Genomic DNA, 20,913 nt, shown 5'->3' with positions numbered 1-20,913 from the left:
TTTTTTTTTTTTTTTTTTGTCAGATAAACAATCTCTGATTATTGATGGGAATCCCAAGTTTCATGAAGCTGTTCCACTGAAGGATACCCATGCATATCAACATGAGACCATCTGTGGCTTTGATGGCCTCAAGGTCATCATCCTCTCTTCTATTATTTTTGGATTTGCTATCACCATTGCCATGGTGATTACTATTGTGATGGGTGAAGAACAGGTATGGATGGACGATGAATTTTAATTATCATTTTACTATTTACTCTTTATATACATTTTTGTACTGATCTCCCAAGAGGTCCAGATTCATTAGTAGTGTAACCAAGGGCTTAGCCAGCGAGCCGTACGACCATCTTTTGGACGGCCGACAATTATTTAAGACGGCCATTTTTACCGTGACGGCTTGGACAGCTTGGCCTACTCGGCTCCGTTTAGCCTAGTTGGGCCTGGTGTGCTTTAGGAAATTCTTTATATTCTTCGCCTCTTTCAAATGTTGCATTAAACTAAAGCATACAGTATTTTGGATGGCCTATTTCGTTTTTCTGGCTAAACCCCTGAGTGTACAGTAACAAACAGTGAAGAAAAAGGCATTTATAATACTATATAACAAAAAATATCTAAATGCTGCTTAAAGACATTATAAGATCAATAATCTTCCATATTTGTCATTATTGTTTTACCATCATTATTATCATCATCACCCTGTCCCTCAACCTTTTTAGCCCACAACTCAAGTTAAATGTCAAGCAGTTAGATGTGATTCATTGAACCTGAAAGCCAAATTTATCATATGAATTGCATGGTACAGATTAATGATGAATGATATTATTTTTTTGAGTTTGAATGATTAATTCATTAAATCACATCCATTGTTTTATACATGCGAGGGATAGCGGAGATCAGAATCTATGCCAACTTGATTCTTTTATCAACCTATTATAAAAAGATACCATTCATTCATAAAAGATTCTTCATATCACCCAAAAAATAAATTTAAATACCCTAAATGAAATTAATATAACTTTAAATTACTCATAAACGAACCACAGTTATATCATTGTGTAAATAACAAGCATTCATGCTATAGAAATTTGTATATAATAAAGGTAGCACATGATTTGCTGGTACTAATATACTACTTCTTTTTAACTGGTACAGTATAATCTAATGCATATGTATGATCGAACCTTTACCTTTGACCCACTATTGATGAGTAAGCTAAATTTGTCTACTTATGCTGGCATCATATATTGTTAATGGTTCTATTTTGGAAACATTGATATTGCTTGCAAAGGCTGTACATATTAAGCATTACTGTATTTTTTTATACTGTACTGTATCTATTTTGAAAATACATATAAAATACAAAATTATGCATTATGTTTAATGATAATAAACAACAGTAGAGTATGTGGTTCTTTAGGTGTGTATTTATACAGATTCAGACAGTGAATAAATACAGGAACAGTACAGTGACATCGGTACTGTTTATTCTTCAATCTTTTTACAACGGCCATAGCATTTTCAGGTTTTATCAGTCTTGGTCGTGTTGAAAGCGCATCATAAAGTGTCAACTGAAGTACAATATTTAGAACTACACAGTATTAATGTCGCCATAATGCGTTCCACTCTTATATAAGCATAGGAAAATCAATACTAATGGGATGAGTATTATATGACAGTGCTGTACATTTCATTACTTACACATACACATCTTGCAAATTACAGGATTGATTTTGTATGATTGAAAACATTCAGTACTTCCTGAAGCTACAAGTCATGCACTCAGTAAATAGGTTTTTTGTCTCTCAGATGCAACAGACATTGATTGATCAAACAATATCTGATTTTGTACAGTACAATGTGCCTGTTTTTTTTAATTCTGATCAAGTAAATTATATATCTTTGTCAAACTTTCCTCTATTTCACCAGACTTACTGTATCTGGTCAAACATTTTCTGTTGAGTCTGTCAGATAAAATTTGATCGTTAACGGCGAGATCTTTAGATCTACAGTACGGTCGGTAACCTTCTATTTCTCGGACCCAAAATGAATCGGCATACCCAAGGACTCCAGTTACTTTGCTATCATCTCTCCTGTAAGTTGTAAGTGTAAATTTAGTTGGAAGGATGATGGGATGCACCATAAACTAAAGATAGAACCAAATGTAAGCCGACGAAATATGATGCGATGTCTAGACCTGTCCTAGAAAGAACTAAAAAGTCAACAATCTGTTACTAGTACTGTAGGATGGTTATAATGGTTATGAGTTTTAAGTAGCCCAAACAGAAACTTAAACAGTAGCCACACGCTCCTGCTGGAAGCCTAATGTATAGCCCTTTATTTTCACGCTCCCTTAATTTTTGCAATTTTCGCAATAAAATAATGGTCGCGAAATTCTGGATGATGAGTTTTGTCATCTAAAGCAAGGTTATAGGCTAGCTCGTATAGAACTGATATTCCTTCAATAGAGATTTCATGGAAACGGTCTTGCTTCTTCGTGTATTATTTTTATGTTAACAACTGGAGAAATTGTAAAACTTGCAAAAAAAAGGGCTGTACAGTATTTTTAATCATGTAATTAGTAAGACACCTGTGTATTATACATGTATTTTGTCTTTGTGAAGGTTGTGCCCCATGGAGCTGTTTCATCTGACGCTCAAGAATGCTCCAATATTGGAGCCGATATTTTGAAGAGCAAGGGGTCTGCAGTCGATGCTGCAATCGCCACCATGTTCTGCATTGGTGTGGTGCACAGTCATAGCGCTGGGCTTGGAGGGTAAGTTTCATTATCACCGTTCACAAAATCTTTTGAAAAAAATTGAAGTAAACACATTATTGTACAAACATCATTTATCATCATATAGTAGTAAAATAATATAAAGATATTTATATTTTGTATATACTATAATTATTAGCATAGAATATTAGCCTTTTGGCTCTATTCACATTATCAAATTTTCTTCGACAAAAAACTGTTGTATGGCCGTATGTGCCAAGGTCTTGATGTGATGTCATCATGACCATATTTGAGCATGTCACATGCTCTGTCAAATAAAATTTGATTCTACTGTAAATGTAGTTTATGAATAGTGGTATCATACTTTAATTAAATCACATATTATGTAAATTACATATATTTTTTGTTCATTTATTTTCATTTTTTTTTCATTCGTGCATAGTGGTGGATTCATGATGGTGTATGATAGCTTCAGCGAAAGTCGTACCGTGTTTGACTTCCAAGCCGCGGCCCCTTTGAATGCAACTGAAAATATGTTTCAAAGTAACCCGGAATTGGCACGATATGTAAGTCTCATTGTGGTAGATACTGTACTATATGTGTACTCAAATCTAGAGATCATTGGGCTCCTTGTTCAATTTTGTTATCTCTTGTTTCATGCATCTTCTGTAGGGCTGTAACACAAGTTACTGTAGCACACTGTCTCCTGGATGTGATTTTTTAATCCCAGTGGTCCTGTGTTCATTAAAATTATCTGTTCATGTGCATGATACAGTAAATATTAACTTAATACACTCAATTTAATAGAATAAAGAATTACCTACCAGTGATTAACAAACCCAAATAACAACACACCATTATTTAGACATGTATTCTTTGTGCTCAGGCAGGGCTGTAGCTGTAGAAAGATAAGGATATGTTCAGTGGCGGCTCTAGGATTTAATTTATGGGGTGGGGGGGCTAAAGTGTCCAACCGCGTAGTGTTATCTGAGGACCGAAGCCCGGAACCGAAATTAAAAAAAAAAAAATGGGACTTCTAGATGGCCGGAAATGGCTGGGATGGGAAAACTAGGCCTATTTTTTTTTTTTTTTTTGTCCGACTGCCCGACGAGCTTTGGCCGATGGGGCGCCTTGACCAGACCGATGGGGGGGTTGGGAAATAACATTGTTAAACTCTAAATAATATGATTGGATTTTTATGATAGGCAAGGGGGTTGATAAAGGTGGGTGGGAGGCCAGGAAATTAACTTCAGACTGGGAAACACTTGCTCAAGGCCTATAGTTACTAATATCCCTGCATATTGTTTTTTTTTTTGTTTTTTGTTTTTTTGTTTTTTTTTTTGCTCTCTATATAATTTCATTATGTTTTCAGGGTGCAAAAGCCATTGCTATACCTGGTGAGCTTCTCGGAATGCAAGCAGCATACGATACTTATGGAAGGTACGTTATTGTCAGTGATTATGTTTTACCTACCAAATTATTTGCATTAACATTACCGTTGTAGAGATCCGTCCATATTATTGTTTTTCCCTAATGTTATTTCATGTTCATTCAGGTTGAAATGGAATGACCTCGTTGCCCCTGCATCTAAACTTGCTCGGCAAGGATTCAAAGTTTCCACATCTCTCGGTAAGTTCTATGCATGCAATATCAATATTAACTAATAATCATTTTAAAAAGAAATTTCTTTTAAAATAAATAGTTTTAGGGAGTTTATTCTGACTTAGCTTTGAGATTAGTGTACGAGTGCTACTGCTATATAGTACATAAATAATACAGTAAATTTAAATATTTTCTTGGTAAAAACTCAATTCAATGTTTTAGTTTAATTTTTGAGATATATTCCAGATTTTATAGCTTAGGTGTCTATAAGTCACAAAAACAAAATTGTTTCTGTCACATTGGATGTGTATAATTGATTCAATATTTTATATAAATTATTGAGGTTTATTCCACATTTTACAACTTAATAGTATACAATTTCACTCAACATATTCGATATTCCATGATATTTTCCAGCCAATGCAATCAGTGCGACTGATGCAGAGCAGATGTCGGAAGCATGGAGAAATCTTTACATGCCGAATGGAACTCCACTGCAGGTTGGAGACACCCTAGTAATGACCAATCTTGCAAACACACTGGACACGATTGGACACAATGGTGCCAGGGCTTACTTCATGGAACAGCTCCAGAAAGATATGCTTAATGTGGTGAGTTCTCTCTTAGAATATCATAATTCTGTATAGTTTTCTTAAAAAATGAAAATTAATAAACAATTTGTGACACCTGCCCCTCCCCTCCCCCTAAAAAGAGGCAATCATGTTTTTTTCTGGTCTAAGCTAAATTTAAAAGTCAGTGTTTATATATCTCAAAATTGCTACCCGTCTCCAAGTAAAACAATTTTTAGACTCCTGTAGATCAAAAGAAAACAATTTTCAGTAGTAGGAGGGGACAAGTAAAAATGAATCTGTTTTAAAATATTGTATATAAAAACCATAATAGTTAGTTTTTAATGTTATTCTTATACTGTTAAGCTTTATTATCATCATCATCTTCATTTTCAGTGGTAGAAAGGAGACCAGTAAAAAAATAGCAGTTTAAAAAAAATGGTATATAAAAACCCACAATTGTTAGTTTTTAATACTGTTTAAGCATTATCATCATCACCATCCTCCTCATTCATCATTATCATCATCATCATCCATATTAACATCATTTATTTACTATGTTTATTCACTCTTCCAACATATTTGATTATAGGTTGATGGAAGTGATGGCTTGATAGATAATAAAGACTTCGACAAGTATGACATCTTCACAACGACACCTATTTCAGTGGATTATGCCAGTAGGTGTATCTCAATGTGTTCCTTCTTTATTATCATTTCACTTTATAGTTCATTATTACATTCTCTTATTCTTAGCAACTCAAAAACATGGAATTTATTATTCTAAGTTATATTTACTATTCATAACTGGTCATTCTCAAAATCGATCCGATCGACTTACACATGGCACAGAATAATTTGTCGGACAATGTTCAGTGGTGTATCTTCTAGAGGATTGTGCAGGAGAGGATGCTCCCCCAGTCGACCCCCAGTTTTCCCCCCACCAATTGAAAATGCTTGAAGCAAAAAAAATACTTAAGTAGATTAAAATCACCTCAAATCACCTTATTTTGCAAGCTAGCACTCTCTCACCTAATCATCAAGCCCCCAACTCCCCTATCAGCCCCCCTTCCATTTCTAGAATCCTAGACACACCACTGCCGACGTTAATGCTTTACACAGCAAAGTTCTTTCTCACACTTAAACAAAGTTGACAAGTGTATTACTGTTAGTATTTAACCTAGTTCATTATACTAAATATTTACAACCAAAAAGACAAAGAGAGTAGTTGCTAGCTGCAATACAAGACAGAAAAACTGCATAAATCACTGTTGCTAAATAAGAATGTTAGATGTGAATGGCATTTGGTTAATTGTTTTTCATTTTCCCCCATCTAGATTTCTCGATTTTTAGTCCACCAGCTCCAAGTGGAGGTCCTGGACTGCTCTCCATCTTAAAGATCCTCAGTGGCTACAATTTGTCTACTGATGCAACTCTCCGTTACCACTATACAATTGAGGTAACACAACATGATTTCATTTGCTCTGCCTCGTTGAATTTAACAGTCAATTTTTCAACTCATGAAAATATTCTTCCTATAGCACTCAGAAACATTCATTATTTGTATAATAATTACTGGTAATTTAACAGTTCGTTAACATCTCCACAGGCTATTAAATTCGCCAAGGCTCAGATGTTGCACTTAGGAGATCCAAATTTTGTGACCACTGTTGAAAACTATACGGACGCCATGATCAGGTACGTTGCCTAAAGTCGGGCACTCACTGCGTCCGACGATTGTCAGCCGATGCGATTCTATGAAGAACGCAAGAACGCGACAACGCGCTCGCAACGGATCGTTTTTAATGATGATCCATTTAGACTGCCACAACCAATCAGCAAACGGCATTGCACCGTCTAGCGCTCACAGGGAACGAAGTTTAATTCGTCTTGCGACAGTCGTACAACCGTTGTACGATGCCGTGAGTACCTGGCTTTACAAACAAAACATTTTAGGCACAAAGGTCAAGGATATTTCAAACAGCGAACATATTCATTTTTTTCAAACATATACACAAGATGCTGAGGCTTAGGGAGTGGAGTTGTTTTGGCACGAGAAAAAAATTTATGTAATCGTGATAGGAATTGAACCACGACCCTGGGATGGGAAATGCACTAATTCTTCAGTCAACAGTTTGGTCAAGCTTAGTCTATTAAAAATCTCACAGAAAAATACAAATATATACTGTATGATGCAATACCTGACTTCAAGCGTAAATTATTAATGTTTAATCAAGTTCATCCTTCAGTGTGATCATGTTTAAGGCTTTTCCTTATTTAAAAAACAATGGTAATTTATCTACAGTGCATATTAAGAACCAACCAGCTGATCATAAGGTAACAAAACAATGTAAATTATCTTTGTAGTCATTGATAGTAATAATAATAATAATGGTCAACTTATAGAGCACATATTGTGGAGACCTCTATGCACTTAACACTATTTCCCCCGGTCGTTGGATCAAACACATATGGAACACCTACTCTCAGGTCCCTTGAGGAATTCCATAATGTTGCAGCTGTAATCAGCACATTTTATGTTTGAACGTTCCAGCTACCACCCACTTGTACTCCTGGTTGGAGAGAGACAACCACAGGTTAAGTGCCTTGCCTAAGGGCACAAGCGAAATGCACAGCGAGGGATTGAACCTCCGACCCTAAAATTGAGAAGCCGCACCGCAACCGGTGCGCCAAACCCTAGATTAGCTGATACTTATTTCAATGGTATTTATGTTCTTTTCGTAGTGAAACCACGGCAGAGAATATACGTTCGATGATAAATTCAACGTCTACTCATCCTATTAGTTATTATACTGACTTTGCCAATACACTGATATCGGGTGGAACTTCACACATCTCGATCTTGGATGAGAGTAACAATGATCTTGTGTCCATCACGCAGTAAGTATATGGTATAAACCATAGAGGGCGCTGCAGAGCATTAGGTGATTTATTATATTAGCCTTTTGTGGCAAAGAAAATCGATTGAACGAAAGTAGTGCTCGTCTAACCCAAAAAGCTGGGGCACACACTATGTCGAATCCACCTTCGCTATGTGTGAACACTTGACAACATGAAACCATCTGCTATTTTTTCAATAGCAGTGTGAGCGCATTGTCCTTGAAAAAGACTGGCACAACCTGTCATGTTGCAGTATTTATTGAATTAAGTCGGCTACCTGTTAGCTGTGGCAGTGTGTGCCCAGTTTGAGAGTATTGACATTGGGAGGGGGTGGGGGGTTTGCGATAAGAAAATGAGGGGAGATACCTGGACTAGATATAACAACCCTTGCATATATATATTTACATCTTACCTCAAATGATTCATCCACATTTATAATCATTATTTAGTTATAACAGTATATTATACTTCTACTATAATAGTATATTATACTTCTTTACTGAATATAATAGTAATAATATATGTTTTTTAATGTAGCGCCCTTTAATCATCCCTCAGAGCACTGTTATACACAAATGTAATGAGTAAGAAAAGACAAATTAAATAATGAAAAGATGCTTTTTTTGGCTGTGACATTGGCTCCTTAATAAATCTTGGGAGGTGGTTCCATAATAATAGTTATTGTTCCTTTCTTTATACAGTTATTGTTCCATTCTATATACAGTTAAGGCACTTAATTTTTGTTAAAAGTTTGGTGTGTCTCTGAAAAGCTCAAGTAATGATAACATTGTGTTTGGATTTGAACTATATTGTGATCTTTTTTTTCAGCTCATTAAATTCTGATTTTGGCTCAGGAGTAATGACAGAAGGTGGTATTATACTAAATAACATAATGGATCAGTTCTACTGGGCAGGAAAGGATGAAACAACTGCAATGGAATCCACTGTAAGTTGATTAATATCTTCATCATAACCTAGGTTAAAGGTCATTAAATTAAAGATGTTATGTCCACCAAAAAGTCATGAAACCTCAAAAATTCTATTACAATTTTGAATAACTCATTTAAAGTGATCATAGTTAACAGCTTCCAATCTAATTTTCAATTCTAAGTTATTAAACTAAATGGAATACAGTTAGCCCTCCATTTAAGACCACCTTTGGGACCTAAAAATTTGGGATGGTCTCTGGGTTTGGTCTCCAAACAAAGGGTTGGCTTTGTGTTAAAAGATTAAAGATAATCATTTGGCCCTTAGAAAAAGATAATCATTTGGCCCTTAGAAAAAGCAGTCTCGAATTAGAGGGGTTTTTGAATTAAAGGAGTGGTCTCGAATCAGAGAGTGTACTGTTTACAAAGTAGGCAGTTCAACTAGGAAATTAAATTTTATATTTTTTTTAGCCTGTGACAGACAGTAAATCTTTAAAAGTAACCTTAAAAGTTTCATAACAACTTGTCTTCAATTCATTACAGTTTGGTGCATAGAAATATGGAATGAATGTACATAATTTGAATGTCATTTTTTTCTCTTTAGACAAACAATATAGCAGGTGGAAAGCGTCCTCAAAGTTTCCAGTCGCCTTCGTTAGTGTGGGACTTGAGTGATAAATGTGAACCCCACATGGCGATAGGTGGAAAGTCTGGTAGCAATACGATAGATGCTATTGCACAAGTTTTAGTTTCTTTCCTCACATTGGGTGAAGCTATAGATACAGCAACCAATCAGATGGATCATGTTTACCATTCCCTGGAACCAAATATAGTAGTTGCAGAAAGTAAGTACACAACATAATTGGAAATATATTATTTATTTATTTAAATTAGTTTGTAATTGTTTACTGATTTATTGTTTATTACTGAATTTAAAAGAAATTTGATTCAACTTGATATTTCAGCAAAATTATAAACACAGATATGCCAACCAAATTATTTATTTTCTTTGAGGTGCCTTATAAAATATAAATTAGCAGTGTTATTGTTATTATTAATATTAAATTGTGTAAGCTATGCTCGATCCATTGTTCAGGGCTGAAGTGCAACACATATTTAGAAGTCCATTATTCATACCTGTAGAGTGACAGAAAATAATATTGCCTGAAATGTGTTGCAACATAATGCCGTATTAACATACTCATTTTGTTTCATCAAATATCTTTTCAATTTTCTGTTCTGATGCCTGGTGAATGTTATAAATAATATAAATATTTTTCTAAAGGCCAACTCAGACTGCGTCGTACAGCGAGCAGATTAGCAGCAGAGAGCAGCTTAGCTCAAACGGCTAATCTGGTGGTAGCCACTGTGTGTGCGCTGAACCGTGGAGATCTTTAGGTCCCTGGTTAAATTCCCAGCGCTGCCACTCCTTTAGCTGGAGGGCTGAAATGCAAGTTAAAATAGTGCACCGTCTTTCAGATGAGACGTTTAAGCCGTTGGTCCCGTTTGCATTTATGGGCCCATGTGCGTGTTAAAAAATACAGTACACTCTTCGGAAAAGAGTAGAGGATTGTCTCCCAGTGTACTGCCCAATTACTGAAGGATACCACTGGAAATCAGTCTTCTAGACTTTCATGGACTATCCTTGGTGTTTACGCCAAATAAATCCAATCCAATCTAACGCAGCCTGAAACGATTTGTTGTCGCGTCAAGTCTTTATGAATTAAACACTGACACAATAGGTCTGTGTCAGGGACAGTCGCGTCGCAGAATATTAAACATGTTTCTCTTGACAACCTTAAGACTGTTCCCCAACGATAAAGTGCGTTGGGCTGCCGATGATTTGGGCTTTGCATAGTCCATCTTGCCTAGGCCTCGGTGCGCTTCTCATTATTCCCACGTGGGTTATACATTGGCATTCGAACGTACATCAGTTAGCGCTAACCGACCGATCTCACATGCGTGGTAATGTATTGTTAGTGCTTTCCTGGTTCACAGCAACCAAGGCGATCAAGTCGAGTTTTTAGTAGAATCAAAGTGTTTTTAAAATCTGAAAAACCAATACTAATTTAATCATACATTTTGTTATTTTAGGTGGTGTATCTTCTGATGTTATCAGTGGGTTGGAAGCGTTAGGTCACGAAGTTTCACAAAGCACATCCAACAATCTAAGCATGGTCAACTCCGTGTACGAGCACTATGACGAGATCTACGCTTCAGCCGATTCACGTGAACCAGATGCAGGATTCGTTGAATTTTAATAACTAATATATTTTAAATTGAACAGTTAGTTATAAATGGATGTATGGTGTATAGTAATAATTTATAAATGGTAATATTTCTCTTTTTTTACCACACACCCTTTTAGGACAAACACTATCAGATTCTTTAATCTACCAGACTCAACAATGTTCGATGAGACTTTGTTGTATAAACATAATGCATTGTTCACTCATGGTATGTTTGATCAGACTTGACTTTACTAAGAATGCACTGACATACGAGATTATTAGCAATACATTTGGTTTCCTACAGGGATATATTGTATGTGTAATTCATTATAAGCAATCATTTGTGTATTTTGTGGTGGTAGTTTAATATCTATTTATATAATATTGTATTTTAATTGGTAAAAAATTTACTCAGATTTGGTGCAGGGCATTAAAAATTGTTTATGTATGAGGTTGTTCTTATTTCACTATATCAGAGTCTTAATTAACACTGCTCATCGGATAATAATTGTGTTTAGACCTTTCTACTTTTGAAGAAATTGTGCCGATATATTAATTAATTGTGATGCAGATACTTTTTTATGGTCTGGTTACTTTAGAGGCTGCATTCAGGGCATATTGAGCAATTGTAATTTTTTCGTTAATTTAATTCATAAACGAAAATGGTCAAAAAGCACACAGTTGTCAAAGTCAGTTTTTAGAACTAAAATTTGTACAGTCCTTTGTTGCTTTTACTTGCTTGAAAGTTAATTGTAATGTTATTCCACAATACAATGGACCCCATTATTTACTTGTGCAATGTATTTTCTATGTGGCAATGTTTATGTCTACTGGTCATATTTGCTAAGAGTTTTCCATATCCCAATTTTGATAAAAACATAATCGGGGTAGATGTTAACTAGAAATAAGAAAATATTTATAATTCGATTTCTGATTGCCTCTTTCAAATATTATTTATTATGATTGTGCATTTATAATTAACATTAATATTCACTCTAATTTATTCACTTATCAGGGACAAGAGTGATCATGAAAATTACAGGGTTGGTAATTTAAGATTTTGATAGCTGAGGTTCTTTATTTCTTCTATATCAAAAAGCATACAGTTTTCTTCAGTTCTGTTGACACTATCAAACTTTATGTGACAAATAAATGTGATATGCCCATATTTGGGTGTAATATGCCCATATTTGGGTGTGATTTGCCCATATTTGGGTGTGATATGCCCATATTTGGGTGTAATATGACATCATGTTCATATATGGGCACATCACACAAATTTGTCATAAAGTTTGATAGTGTGGACATAGCACTAGTTTATTAAAAACCTTAAGCCTTTTTCACACTGTCAAGTTCTGTGACAAAAATACCTCATATGTGACAAATACCTCCTATGTGGACAGGACACAGATATTTGTCACATAAATAGTGTGAATGGAGCTTTAGGTAATGAACAAACTAGGTCTGCATAGATCATTATGGTGTAACCAACGATATTTACATAACAGTTCAGGATGAAAGGCACCAATTAGCCAACAAGAGATACAGCTTCCTTACTAGTATTCCTTATTAGTAGTACTAATACTGTATGTCCCTTTTCATTATGCAGGTCTTCCTCTAATTAAAGACCCCTCAAATGGAAGATCACCTCCAATTAAAGACCATATTTCTGCAGCCCTAAATGAAGCCCTGTCTTATATCTTTTTGATAATATTTTTTCTAAGACCAAAGCTGGTAAAGACCATGGAAATTTCAGTCCCAAATGTGGTTTTTCATTGGAGTGAGACCTGCATTTATTATATTTCGAAGCATGGTACAGACAAAGTAAGATGACACAAGTCAATAGAACCAGCACAACAGCTATAAGAATTATTTCTTAGTTTGGTTTTATCAACTGTATACTTTAGAGTAGTTTATTCATCCCATATCAAAATTATTTTTATGCAGGTGATCATGTTAAAGCCAAACATTTTGATAATTGTGATTATTACAGAATTTTTTCAAGAGCTCCACAGAACTTTCACTTATGCTATAGCCAAATTTTTACGGGTTTTTTCACAAAATTTATATTATTAAAATTTACAGAACAATAGAAACAAGTTATCGTATAATTGGACAAAAAAGTGGCATATAAACTACCATTTTATATGAAGGTAACTCTGTTGTTGATTTGCCTTTGTTTATGAGTCTGTATATTTGCTTCCTATTTATGGTATATTCCTTGTCATTCAGTTTCAAGTGCAATAAAATAGTGGCATATTATTAATTGTGATTTTTATCGATGAACTAGAATCAATGTAGTAAAGTATAGATTATTTCTTATGGCTTTGTTCTTGGTTAACCAAGACATCTTTGCGACTCCTGATACTGTGTAATTACTGTGGTTTTGAATAAAATCGTGATTTCAATTGAATTTTGTTGCTTTGATATGGACCAATTTTGTTTAGGATTACTTTCAAAGTTTATATAAAATACAATGGATTTCTAAATATAATTTATTATGATAACATTTAGATAGGCCTAACTATTTTTAGATGTTTCATTAATTTCCAATATAATATTGCCTTAAATTAAAAATATAAACTAACTTTGTTGTGAGTGCCCTGACTGTAGAGAGTGTGCCTACTTGGTAGTGTAAGTAGGGAGATTTGCGGCAACCTTACGAAAATGATGACGAATACGTCATCTTCATTATCGTCATTCGTTTTCGTTAGCTGGCGAAATCTCCCTTGGGTATAAATAGCGAAGGATAGAATTTATTCTCAATATGACTGCTTTTGCAATACTAGTCCTTTTACTCTATGAACTCTATTGGTTATTGTGTAATGGATTTTTACAAAGAAAATATTCCATAACATGTCGCTATTGTGATCATCATAATTATTACAGATGCAACCACACATTGTATCATGCAACAGTTTTTATATCTATTGATTAGAATTGTGCTAGAAATATCACTCATGGATTTTACTATTTATCACCGTCGTCATCGTCATTTTTACCTCATCATCATCATCATCGTCATCATCATCATCATCATCATTATCACCACCATCAATCATTATTAGGTATAGGCCTATTATCAATGTCATGCTATCGTCGTGAGTCATAATTATATTATCATCCCGTTATAGGCCTAACATAAAAATACATCATTTTTAACAGCCTTAACACTGGTATGATTCATATATTCTTGATATTCACTTTGTTATACAATGTGATTTGTTATTTTTATTGTGATTTTCAGCAGATATACTCTATTGTGGTAGTGGATTTTTTCTGTAGGCCTAAAATGGAATGTGTTACGGTTAATTTCAGTTCATTTCATTTGACAGTCATGCCAAGTACAGTGTGAATGTAGTCTTTATCATGGAGTTGGTTAGTGGTCCTACGTTTTGAGAGATGATCAAATACCCTATTTATTGTGTTGTTCGGTGACTGTCTTCTTTTAATGATCTGAAGTAATTTGAACTGAACTGCGAAACGTCTTTTGTCGCAATGGTTGCTGTCGTATTTATTTTATTTATCGACTTCTTCAATGAGTCAAGAACCCATACGTGGACGATTCATACATAAAACACAATTGAAAACGTATTAATGAGTACGGTTCTGAAGGTATTTTTGAATTTAAAGTGCATGAATATTCATTTCTATGAATATTCATTTTCTATGCTCTTCATAAGTGCCTCCTCTGAGCTGTTGTATTCTAGTTCGGATCTGCAGGGCGGCTTTGATCTGTGAACAAATAAAACGTGAACGAGTTGAAATAAAAATATCACCTTTAATCAATCAAGCCTGGTTTCCATAAAATCGCTACACTGTCGCTACAGTGTTTTCAGTGCAATCGTTGTACTGCATACCAGTCCCCCAACGAAATCGGGAAGGCTCCCCGATTCGACCGACCAATCAGCATCACCGAAAGCTGTCGGCGACTCAGAGCGTGTAGCGATTGTATGGAAATCAAGCTTCAGTCAGTTAGACAAAAATCAATTAATCAATCAACCAATTTTAGTTTGAGAATATTAGCGCATATCTATTATTATTATCTATAGTCATATGTGTATGCGTGTATTATAATGTAAACGTAAACAAACTAAGATGATACACGACCATTGAAGGGGACAAGCTTTATTAAAATAATAATGAAACGGATATTTCGATATTTTAATGTGTAAATACTACCTATTTACTATGCTTTTCGTTGGATTCGATTACAAGTGGTCACGGATTTCTTGTCCCATTTGTTATTAATATAGAGTAAATAGACTATATATCTATGAAACATCAAGCCAGATGATAATAGAGCAATGGAAATAGCATTATTGCTATGTATTAGTCATAGATAGACCCTTATAAATTTAAACTTTATCACATTATATTGATAAAGAATGACCTAAGTCATAATTAAATACTCGAACTTTGACTGCTTATGACCTCAGATGTGTCAAAGACAACATGATTGTACAACGCTTGGTTATTTGATCATGGTTTAAGCAACTCGCTTTCATGAGTAGAAGTCATACTTGCGCGCGCGTGATTGTGTTTGTGTGCTACGGTGTTTTTTATGTTACACATACAAGATGCACAGAGAGGGATTGAACAACTCGCTTCCGCTGCGCCAAACCACTTTCACCATTATCTACTAGGCGTACCGTAAGCCTTTCAATCTAAATCTAAATTTTGGGAGCTTTCTAGGGCCGTGTTTTGTACTCTTGACAGTGGCGTAACGCCTATGCTCTCTCATGCGGCGGTCCGCAGGGCCCCCAAATTCTAGGGGCCCCGAAGGGGCCCTACACATAGGTTCCTCGATCTAGCACCCTGACCAAAAAGGACTTTGTTGATAACTAACACCATAATGTGTGTCTCTGAAATCGACTGTAGGGCATATATCATATTATAACGATTAAAGAGAAGGGGACCCGTCGGCCCGACAGAGCCCTCCTCTCGGCACGGGACCCCACCTAAATTTGTCAAAAAAAATTTAAATGCAGATAAAAATAAAATTATATTCACAATTTTAAGTCTTTGAGTGCCATTTCCGGCCATCTAGATGTGCCATTAATAATACATTTTTTTTTATCTCAGCCCCACAAGGGCAACAACATAATGTGTGTCTGAAATCGACTTTAGGACATCATATTATATCCAGTGGCGGAATAAAGAGTGGTGGGATGGTGGGGAGCTGCCGGCCTGGAGCTGCCGGCCTGGAGCTGCCGGCCCGGGGCCCCACTAAATTTGTCAAAATATTTTTTAACTTGATATAAAAAGTAAATTATATTCACAATTTCCTGTCTGTGAAGTGCCATTTTCGGCCATCTAAAGGTGCCATATTCATAAATTTTCTTACCTCAGCCCCAACCATGGTGGGTCTGAGGGTGTAGACTCTCCAACTGTGAAAGTCCTTCCCTGGCCTCAATTTTCTGGATCCATATTACAGTATATCATTTATTCATCGTTAAAACATTTAGATTAACAATGCACATTTAAAATCCCAAGATGGAATTGGTGACCGGGACCCAAAAAGGGCCCCCAGTTTCAGAAATACGCAGGGTCCCTGGCCCCATCGTTACGCCACTGACTCTTGACCCTCCTAAAGTTTCTGACCCGCCGACCCTGTGATGCCTCAGCTTCCACTACAGCCACTTTGATATTAGACACGCGCACTCTCCCATAAAACTATTGGTTACGCCACTGTTTGAAAAAAAAAGTGCGATTTGTATAGGGTACCTCATCACCCATGCTGGAACTGATGATGATGGATAAAACATACTATTTACACTGTTTTGGTTAAAAAATGTGTACTTACTCCACTGAAGACGATGTGGGCGTCTTACTGGACCTAGTGCCGCCTGTACGATTGGTGGTCGATGAAGACAATGTTTCAAAATCATTCGTACGCTGTGAATGCAATTTCAAAATTTTTAGTATAACCAGCAAAGCTGGAGACTATCAAGCTTCCGTTCACACAGTACACTTCTTCAGCAAAATAAGTGTACTTTGTACACGCCAAAAAAATGTTGATAAACATTTTACCTATTAATTTTATCGCCACTTTTGTTTTATTAAATGTTTATTCAGGGTTTTTAGTCTCTCACATCCACCTATCCATAAAATCTAAATTTTATGTGACAAATTTGTGTGAATTGCCCATTTATGGGCATAATGACGTCATATATATATGGAGCAAGATTATTTTTTTAAAAAATCGAATTTAGGTTTAATCAAGAAGCTACCAGGACGCGCGCCGTCAATAAGATGTATTACGGCAGTAATGCGATAGTGTGGCGACACTGTTACGAATTATAACGATAGAGTTACGACTCACGTTAATATTCGTCACCACGACGTACTACGAATTACCCAGATTGTATCACAACGTCCTACGATTTTACAAAGACGAAAGCATGACGTCAATACGATTTACCAAACCGGCTGTTTGATTTGATATGGGCATATCACACTTGTCACATACAATTGTCGACATAGCTTAAAGCGTTGTCTACACTATCAAATTTCATTAAAAAAAAAAAAAAAAACGTCACATAAAATTTGTTGGAACATAGAGTTGAACACGTTCAACTTATTTTGATACAATTTGATATGTGAAATGACGTCATATCGTACCCATATATGGGTACATCACATTTTTTTTGTCACATACAATTTGATAGTGTAGACAAAGCTTAACGCTAGCATACTTTCATGATCCACGTAGAGTAAGTGCTCACTATTGACCAATGATAAAACAACTAATAAACATCAAACGAAAATTAATGACGGTTTTAGCCTATTTTGTAATCTGTTGTATTCTGTTTTTGGATAAAACAACGAATATCAACATCAAACGAAAATTAATGACGGTTTTACCTAACTTTACTTAATACAGTGTTTAATATAAGCACTGTTTATTTATTTATTTATTTATTTTTTATTAGTTGACATTGTTGGTGCCCTGTCTCTTACCGCGGTGTTGCGCGCAAAATATATTTTCGTTTTGACTTTTTAGTCAAACTTATGATTCAATTGAAATGGATAAATTACACTGGTGTGGTTGTTCTTTACGTAGGCCTATTCTATTCCCGTTACTCGTCGTACGCAATTCCAGATATACTGTAGGCCTATTAAATAATTTCATAATCTATAAATTAATTTATGTCCATGCCCTTGCATCGCTAAATGTATGATTATAGGCCTAAAATTATCTGATAAATCTCTTACTACTGCATGTAAAACCGGACTCACTGAGCGTCGACAACGAATCCGAATGTGATCCGCGTAAGTGCTGTCAACCCTAACAATCCGCTGCGCACGCGTCGTGGCGTTGCGTTCTCTACCAATACCGTCCTGAATAACCTACTATAATCTGGGAATTTGAGTAATAGGCCTAATAATATTTTAGTCTTATACGGCGATTCATGCCAACAAGGTCTCTTATTGTCACGGTCAAAAAATATATGTATATGCTAATTGTACTTTAATGATATATTATAGATCATTAGGTTAATGATGAAGCCGGGTTTCACGACTTTTTGCGTTCACTGCTCTGTTGTCATGACAACTTTCACGTCTGCGAATTGTGATTAAACAACTTCGATGTGTTGCCAAGGTATTAACGATCCGTAAAGTTTTATATTATTTTACACAACATCATAACATTGTTATAGTTCTATGTATATCACGACGACCAACAGTGTCCTTATAACATTGTCATGGCAACGAATAAAACGATTGATATTAAGAAAGCAAATCTGTCTAACCTAATAATGGAAGGGACTTTTTCCATGATACATACTACAAGTGGGCATATTTTCTTCAAAATTGTTGTATTAAATGTTATCAGTGGCGGATCCAGGAATTCGAAAAAAGGAGGACCCGGGGAGGTAACACATGAAATGTGGTTCTAGACTACCTCAGCCCCATCATGGTTGGGACTGAGCTAGGTATACGAAATGATACGTCTTATGGCACTATCGCCCGAAACGGCACTATCAAACTTAAATTTGAATTTTATAATTGATCCCTGCAATTTTCAAAGAAATTCTGGAGGTGGGGTAGAGAGGGGGAAGGGGTCTGGAACCCGCATTTGATTATTGTTATGTTAGTATTCTCGCCCCAGCTAACCTTGTTGTATATGTTTGCTTGCTTGAATTTCTTAGGATCAAATCTAGACGTATCCTCCTAATCGAAAGAAAAACGTAAAATGATAATGCGATGTGAATTTAAAATGTTATTCATTTTATTCGAAATTCATATACAGCATAACAAAATTCAAGGATAAAAACACAATAAAGTAACTCAATAGTCAAACTTAATTTCATTGTGGTCCTTATTAACAGAGATACATAAGTAATCTATTAAATAATTTTGTAAAAATAGTCTAACATAGGCCTGCATACAGTCGACAACCTTTGGACACAGTAACACGTTTCTTGATAATTAAGTTTGCATAGGCCTATATCATGCACATTCCAAAAAAGTTACCTTCAGTTGGTCTTGACGTGGCAATTTGGGCTCCATTGCCTCATCAGGAGAATCGCTGCACATTGACTGTATCCATGGTGATGTATCATCAATGTCTTCATCTTCACATGCAATCATTAGTTCCTTCATTTTATTTAGAATGCGCATGTGCCGTGCATTCAATTCCCTCTCTACTAGTTCCTCTGGCATCTTCCATGTATTGCCTTTTCCGAGTTCTTTTTTCATTGGTTTTGCTGGCGAGCTTTTTGCTGGATACGTCAGAGGCTCAGGAACATTTACATTTTTCTTCATATTCACGGGTGATGGCATACCAAGAAGTTCGTCTAATTCATCTTTTAAATTTGACATTTCTGTGGCGACATCGTCCCATTCGTCCCAATGTTTATGTTCTACAGTTGGTCTTTTTCTGTTACTTGCGTAGTTTTCGGACGAAACGTCAGTCTCTGTAGACATTTTCGTCGTCGTAGTTTTTTTAGAGTTGTCTTCTGTTATTTTTTTGGCTACATTTATAGTTTCCTCTTGCTTAATCGTGCCTACTTGAGAGGGACTGGATCCCATTCTACATCTTAGCCAAAATGTAGGTCCAATTGTATACACTACAAAGTTGATCGCTAGATTGCAGTAGCATCAGGAAGTAATCCAAATCAGATCACAAATCAAACATTATTTTCTCTCTGTCCAGAAAAACACGGGCTCATTTTTACAAGAAACACGTCGCTAACGAACAATCGTGTTCTAAACACGTTCGACTCATCACACAGTTTGCGTACATGGAATTGTTTACACGCAGGATGCGTATTTCTCAGTAGGGGGCGTGCATTATTTATTTTTGAATAGACCAACACCAGAGGTGTAGGTGATCGATCCTCTCGTTTTATATAGACAAAATTTGTAGAATAATTATGATCTGATAATACAATGTAAATTTCAAACATGTCTAATTGAAAAATGTAGGTTGATAATCTATTTTTAACCCATTGTAAAAGTGCATGTTTCATGTGCGTAACACGCGTGATGACGCATTCCATTGCGTGATACTTGGACAGACTTGTTACGACGGTTACTACATAGACTTTCCGATGGTGATGGCTGAGTACATTTACCTCCGCAAGGTTGTTTTTTAATCGAGTTAAAGCCCCATTCCCGGCAAAATTTCACTAAAAATGACTTTTTTTAGAAAATATGCATTTGCATTACTCCAATTATTATAAATCATGGAAAAATATTGGCATGAATTTTAGTTTTACGCAAAAGAATAAAAAAATGAGAAATACAGACTATTTCTCATAAAATATTACCATTTTCTCGACGAATTCATCGTTACTAGGCAAATTCAGAGGTTGTAGATCGCATCCACTGGAATACTCTCGCTTTTATGTATACTTTATACAGTCAATAAAGAGCGCCCTCTCTAATGAGATTACTTTTAGTACTTCGCATCTCCCACAATGCGGTCGTTCGGTTAGACT

At 35.6% G+C, this 20,913-nt stretch overlaps 2 protein-coding genes across 4 annotated transcripts in view; one reads left to right on the top strand and one right to left on the bottom strand.

Moving 5' to 3' along the window:
* LOC117104114 (glutathione hydrolase 7-like) overlaps positions 1 to 13,376 on the top strand; it is an 18,410-nt gene extending 5,034 nt beyond the window's left edge. For both annotated transcript variants that reach the window (XM_033244783.1, XM_033244782.1), the window contains 13 exons: positions 24 to 214; positions 2,622 to 2,773; positions 3,177 to 3,300; positions 4,107 to 4,174; positions 4,290 to 4,363; positions 4,754 to 4,947; positions 5,498 to 5,585; positions 6,243 to 6,364; positions 6,515 to 6,603; positions 7,651 to 7,806; positions 8,635 to 8,752; positions 9,337 to 9,577; positions 10,827 to 13,376. In XM_033244783.1, coding sequence (XP_033100674.1) covers positions 24 to 214; positions 2,622 to 2,773; positions 3,177 to 3,300; positions 4,107 to 4,174; positions 4,290 to 4,363; positions 4,754 to 4,947; positions 5,498 to 5,585; positions 6,243 to 6,364; positions 6,515 to 6,603; positions 7,651 to 7,806; positions 8,635 to 8,752; positions 9,337 to 9,577; positions 10,827 to 10,993 — 1,784 coding nt within the window. In that variant the 3' untranslated portion in view covers positions 10,994 to 13,376. The remainder of the gene's footprint in view (positions 1 to 23; positions 215 to 2,621; positions 2,774 to 3,176; positions 3,301 to 4,106; positions 4,175 to 4,289; positions 4,364 to 4,753; positions 4,948 to 5,497; positions 5,586 to 6,242; positions 6,365 to 6,514; positions 6,604 to 7,650; positions 7,807 to 8,634; positions 8,753 to 9,336; positions 9,578 to 10,826) is intronic.
* LOC117104115 lies at positions 11,621 to 20,237 on the bottom strand. 2 transcript variants are annotated; one of them, XM_033244784.1, is made up of 4 exons: positions 19,445 to 20,237; positions 19,085 to 19,141; positions 16,770 to 16,861; positions 11,621 to 14,698 (listed from the first exon to the last, which is right to left on the bottom strand). In XM_033244784.1, exons 1-4 carry the CDS (start codon positions 20,000 to 20,002, stop codon positions 14,614 to 14,616), a joined length of 792 nt encoding a protein of 263 aa, XP_033100675.1. In that variant the 5' UTR covers positions 20,003 to 20,237; the 3' UTR covers positions 11,621 to 14,613. The 2 variants fall into 2 exon arrangements, with proteins under 2 accessions (XP_033100675.1, XP_033100676.1); XM_033244785.1 differs by lacking the exon at positions 19,085 to 19,141 and having other exon boundaries at positions 19,445 to 20,234.
* Between the last annotated feature and the right edge of the window lie 676 nt (positions 20,238 to 20,913).

Source organism: Anneissia japonica, unplaced genomic scaffold, assembly GCF_011630105.1.
Source record: "Anneissia japonica isolate Jap-2015-1 unplaced genomic scaffold, ASM1163010v1 scaffold2564_len425606_cov169, whole genome shotgun sequence".
Classification (NCBI taxonomy): domain Eukaryota; kingdom Metazoa; phylum Echinodermata; class Crinoidea; order Comatulida; family Comatulidae; genus Anneissia; species Anneissia japonica.
The sequence above is the reverse complement of the archived record's forward strand: the minus strand, read 5'-3'. Positions and strand labels throughout refer to the sequence as shown.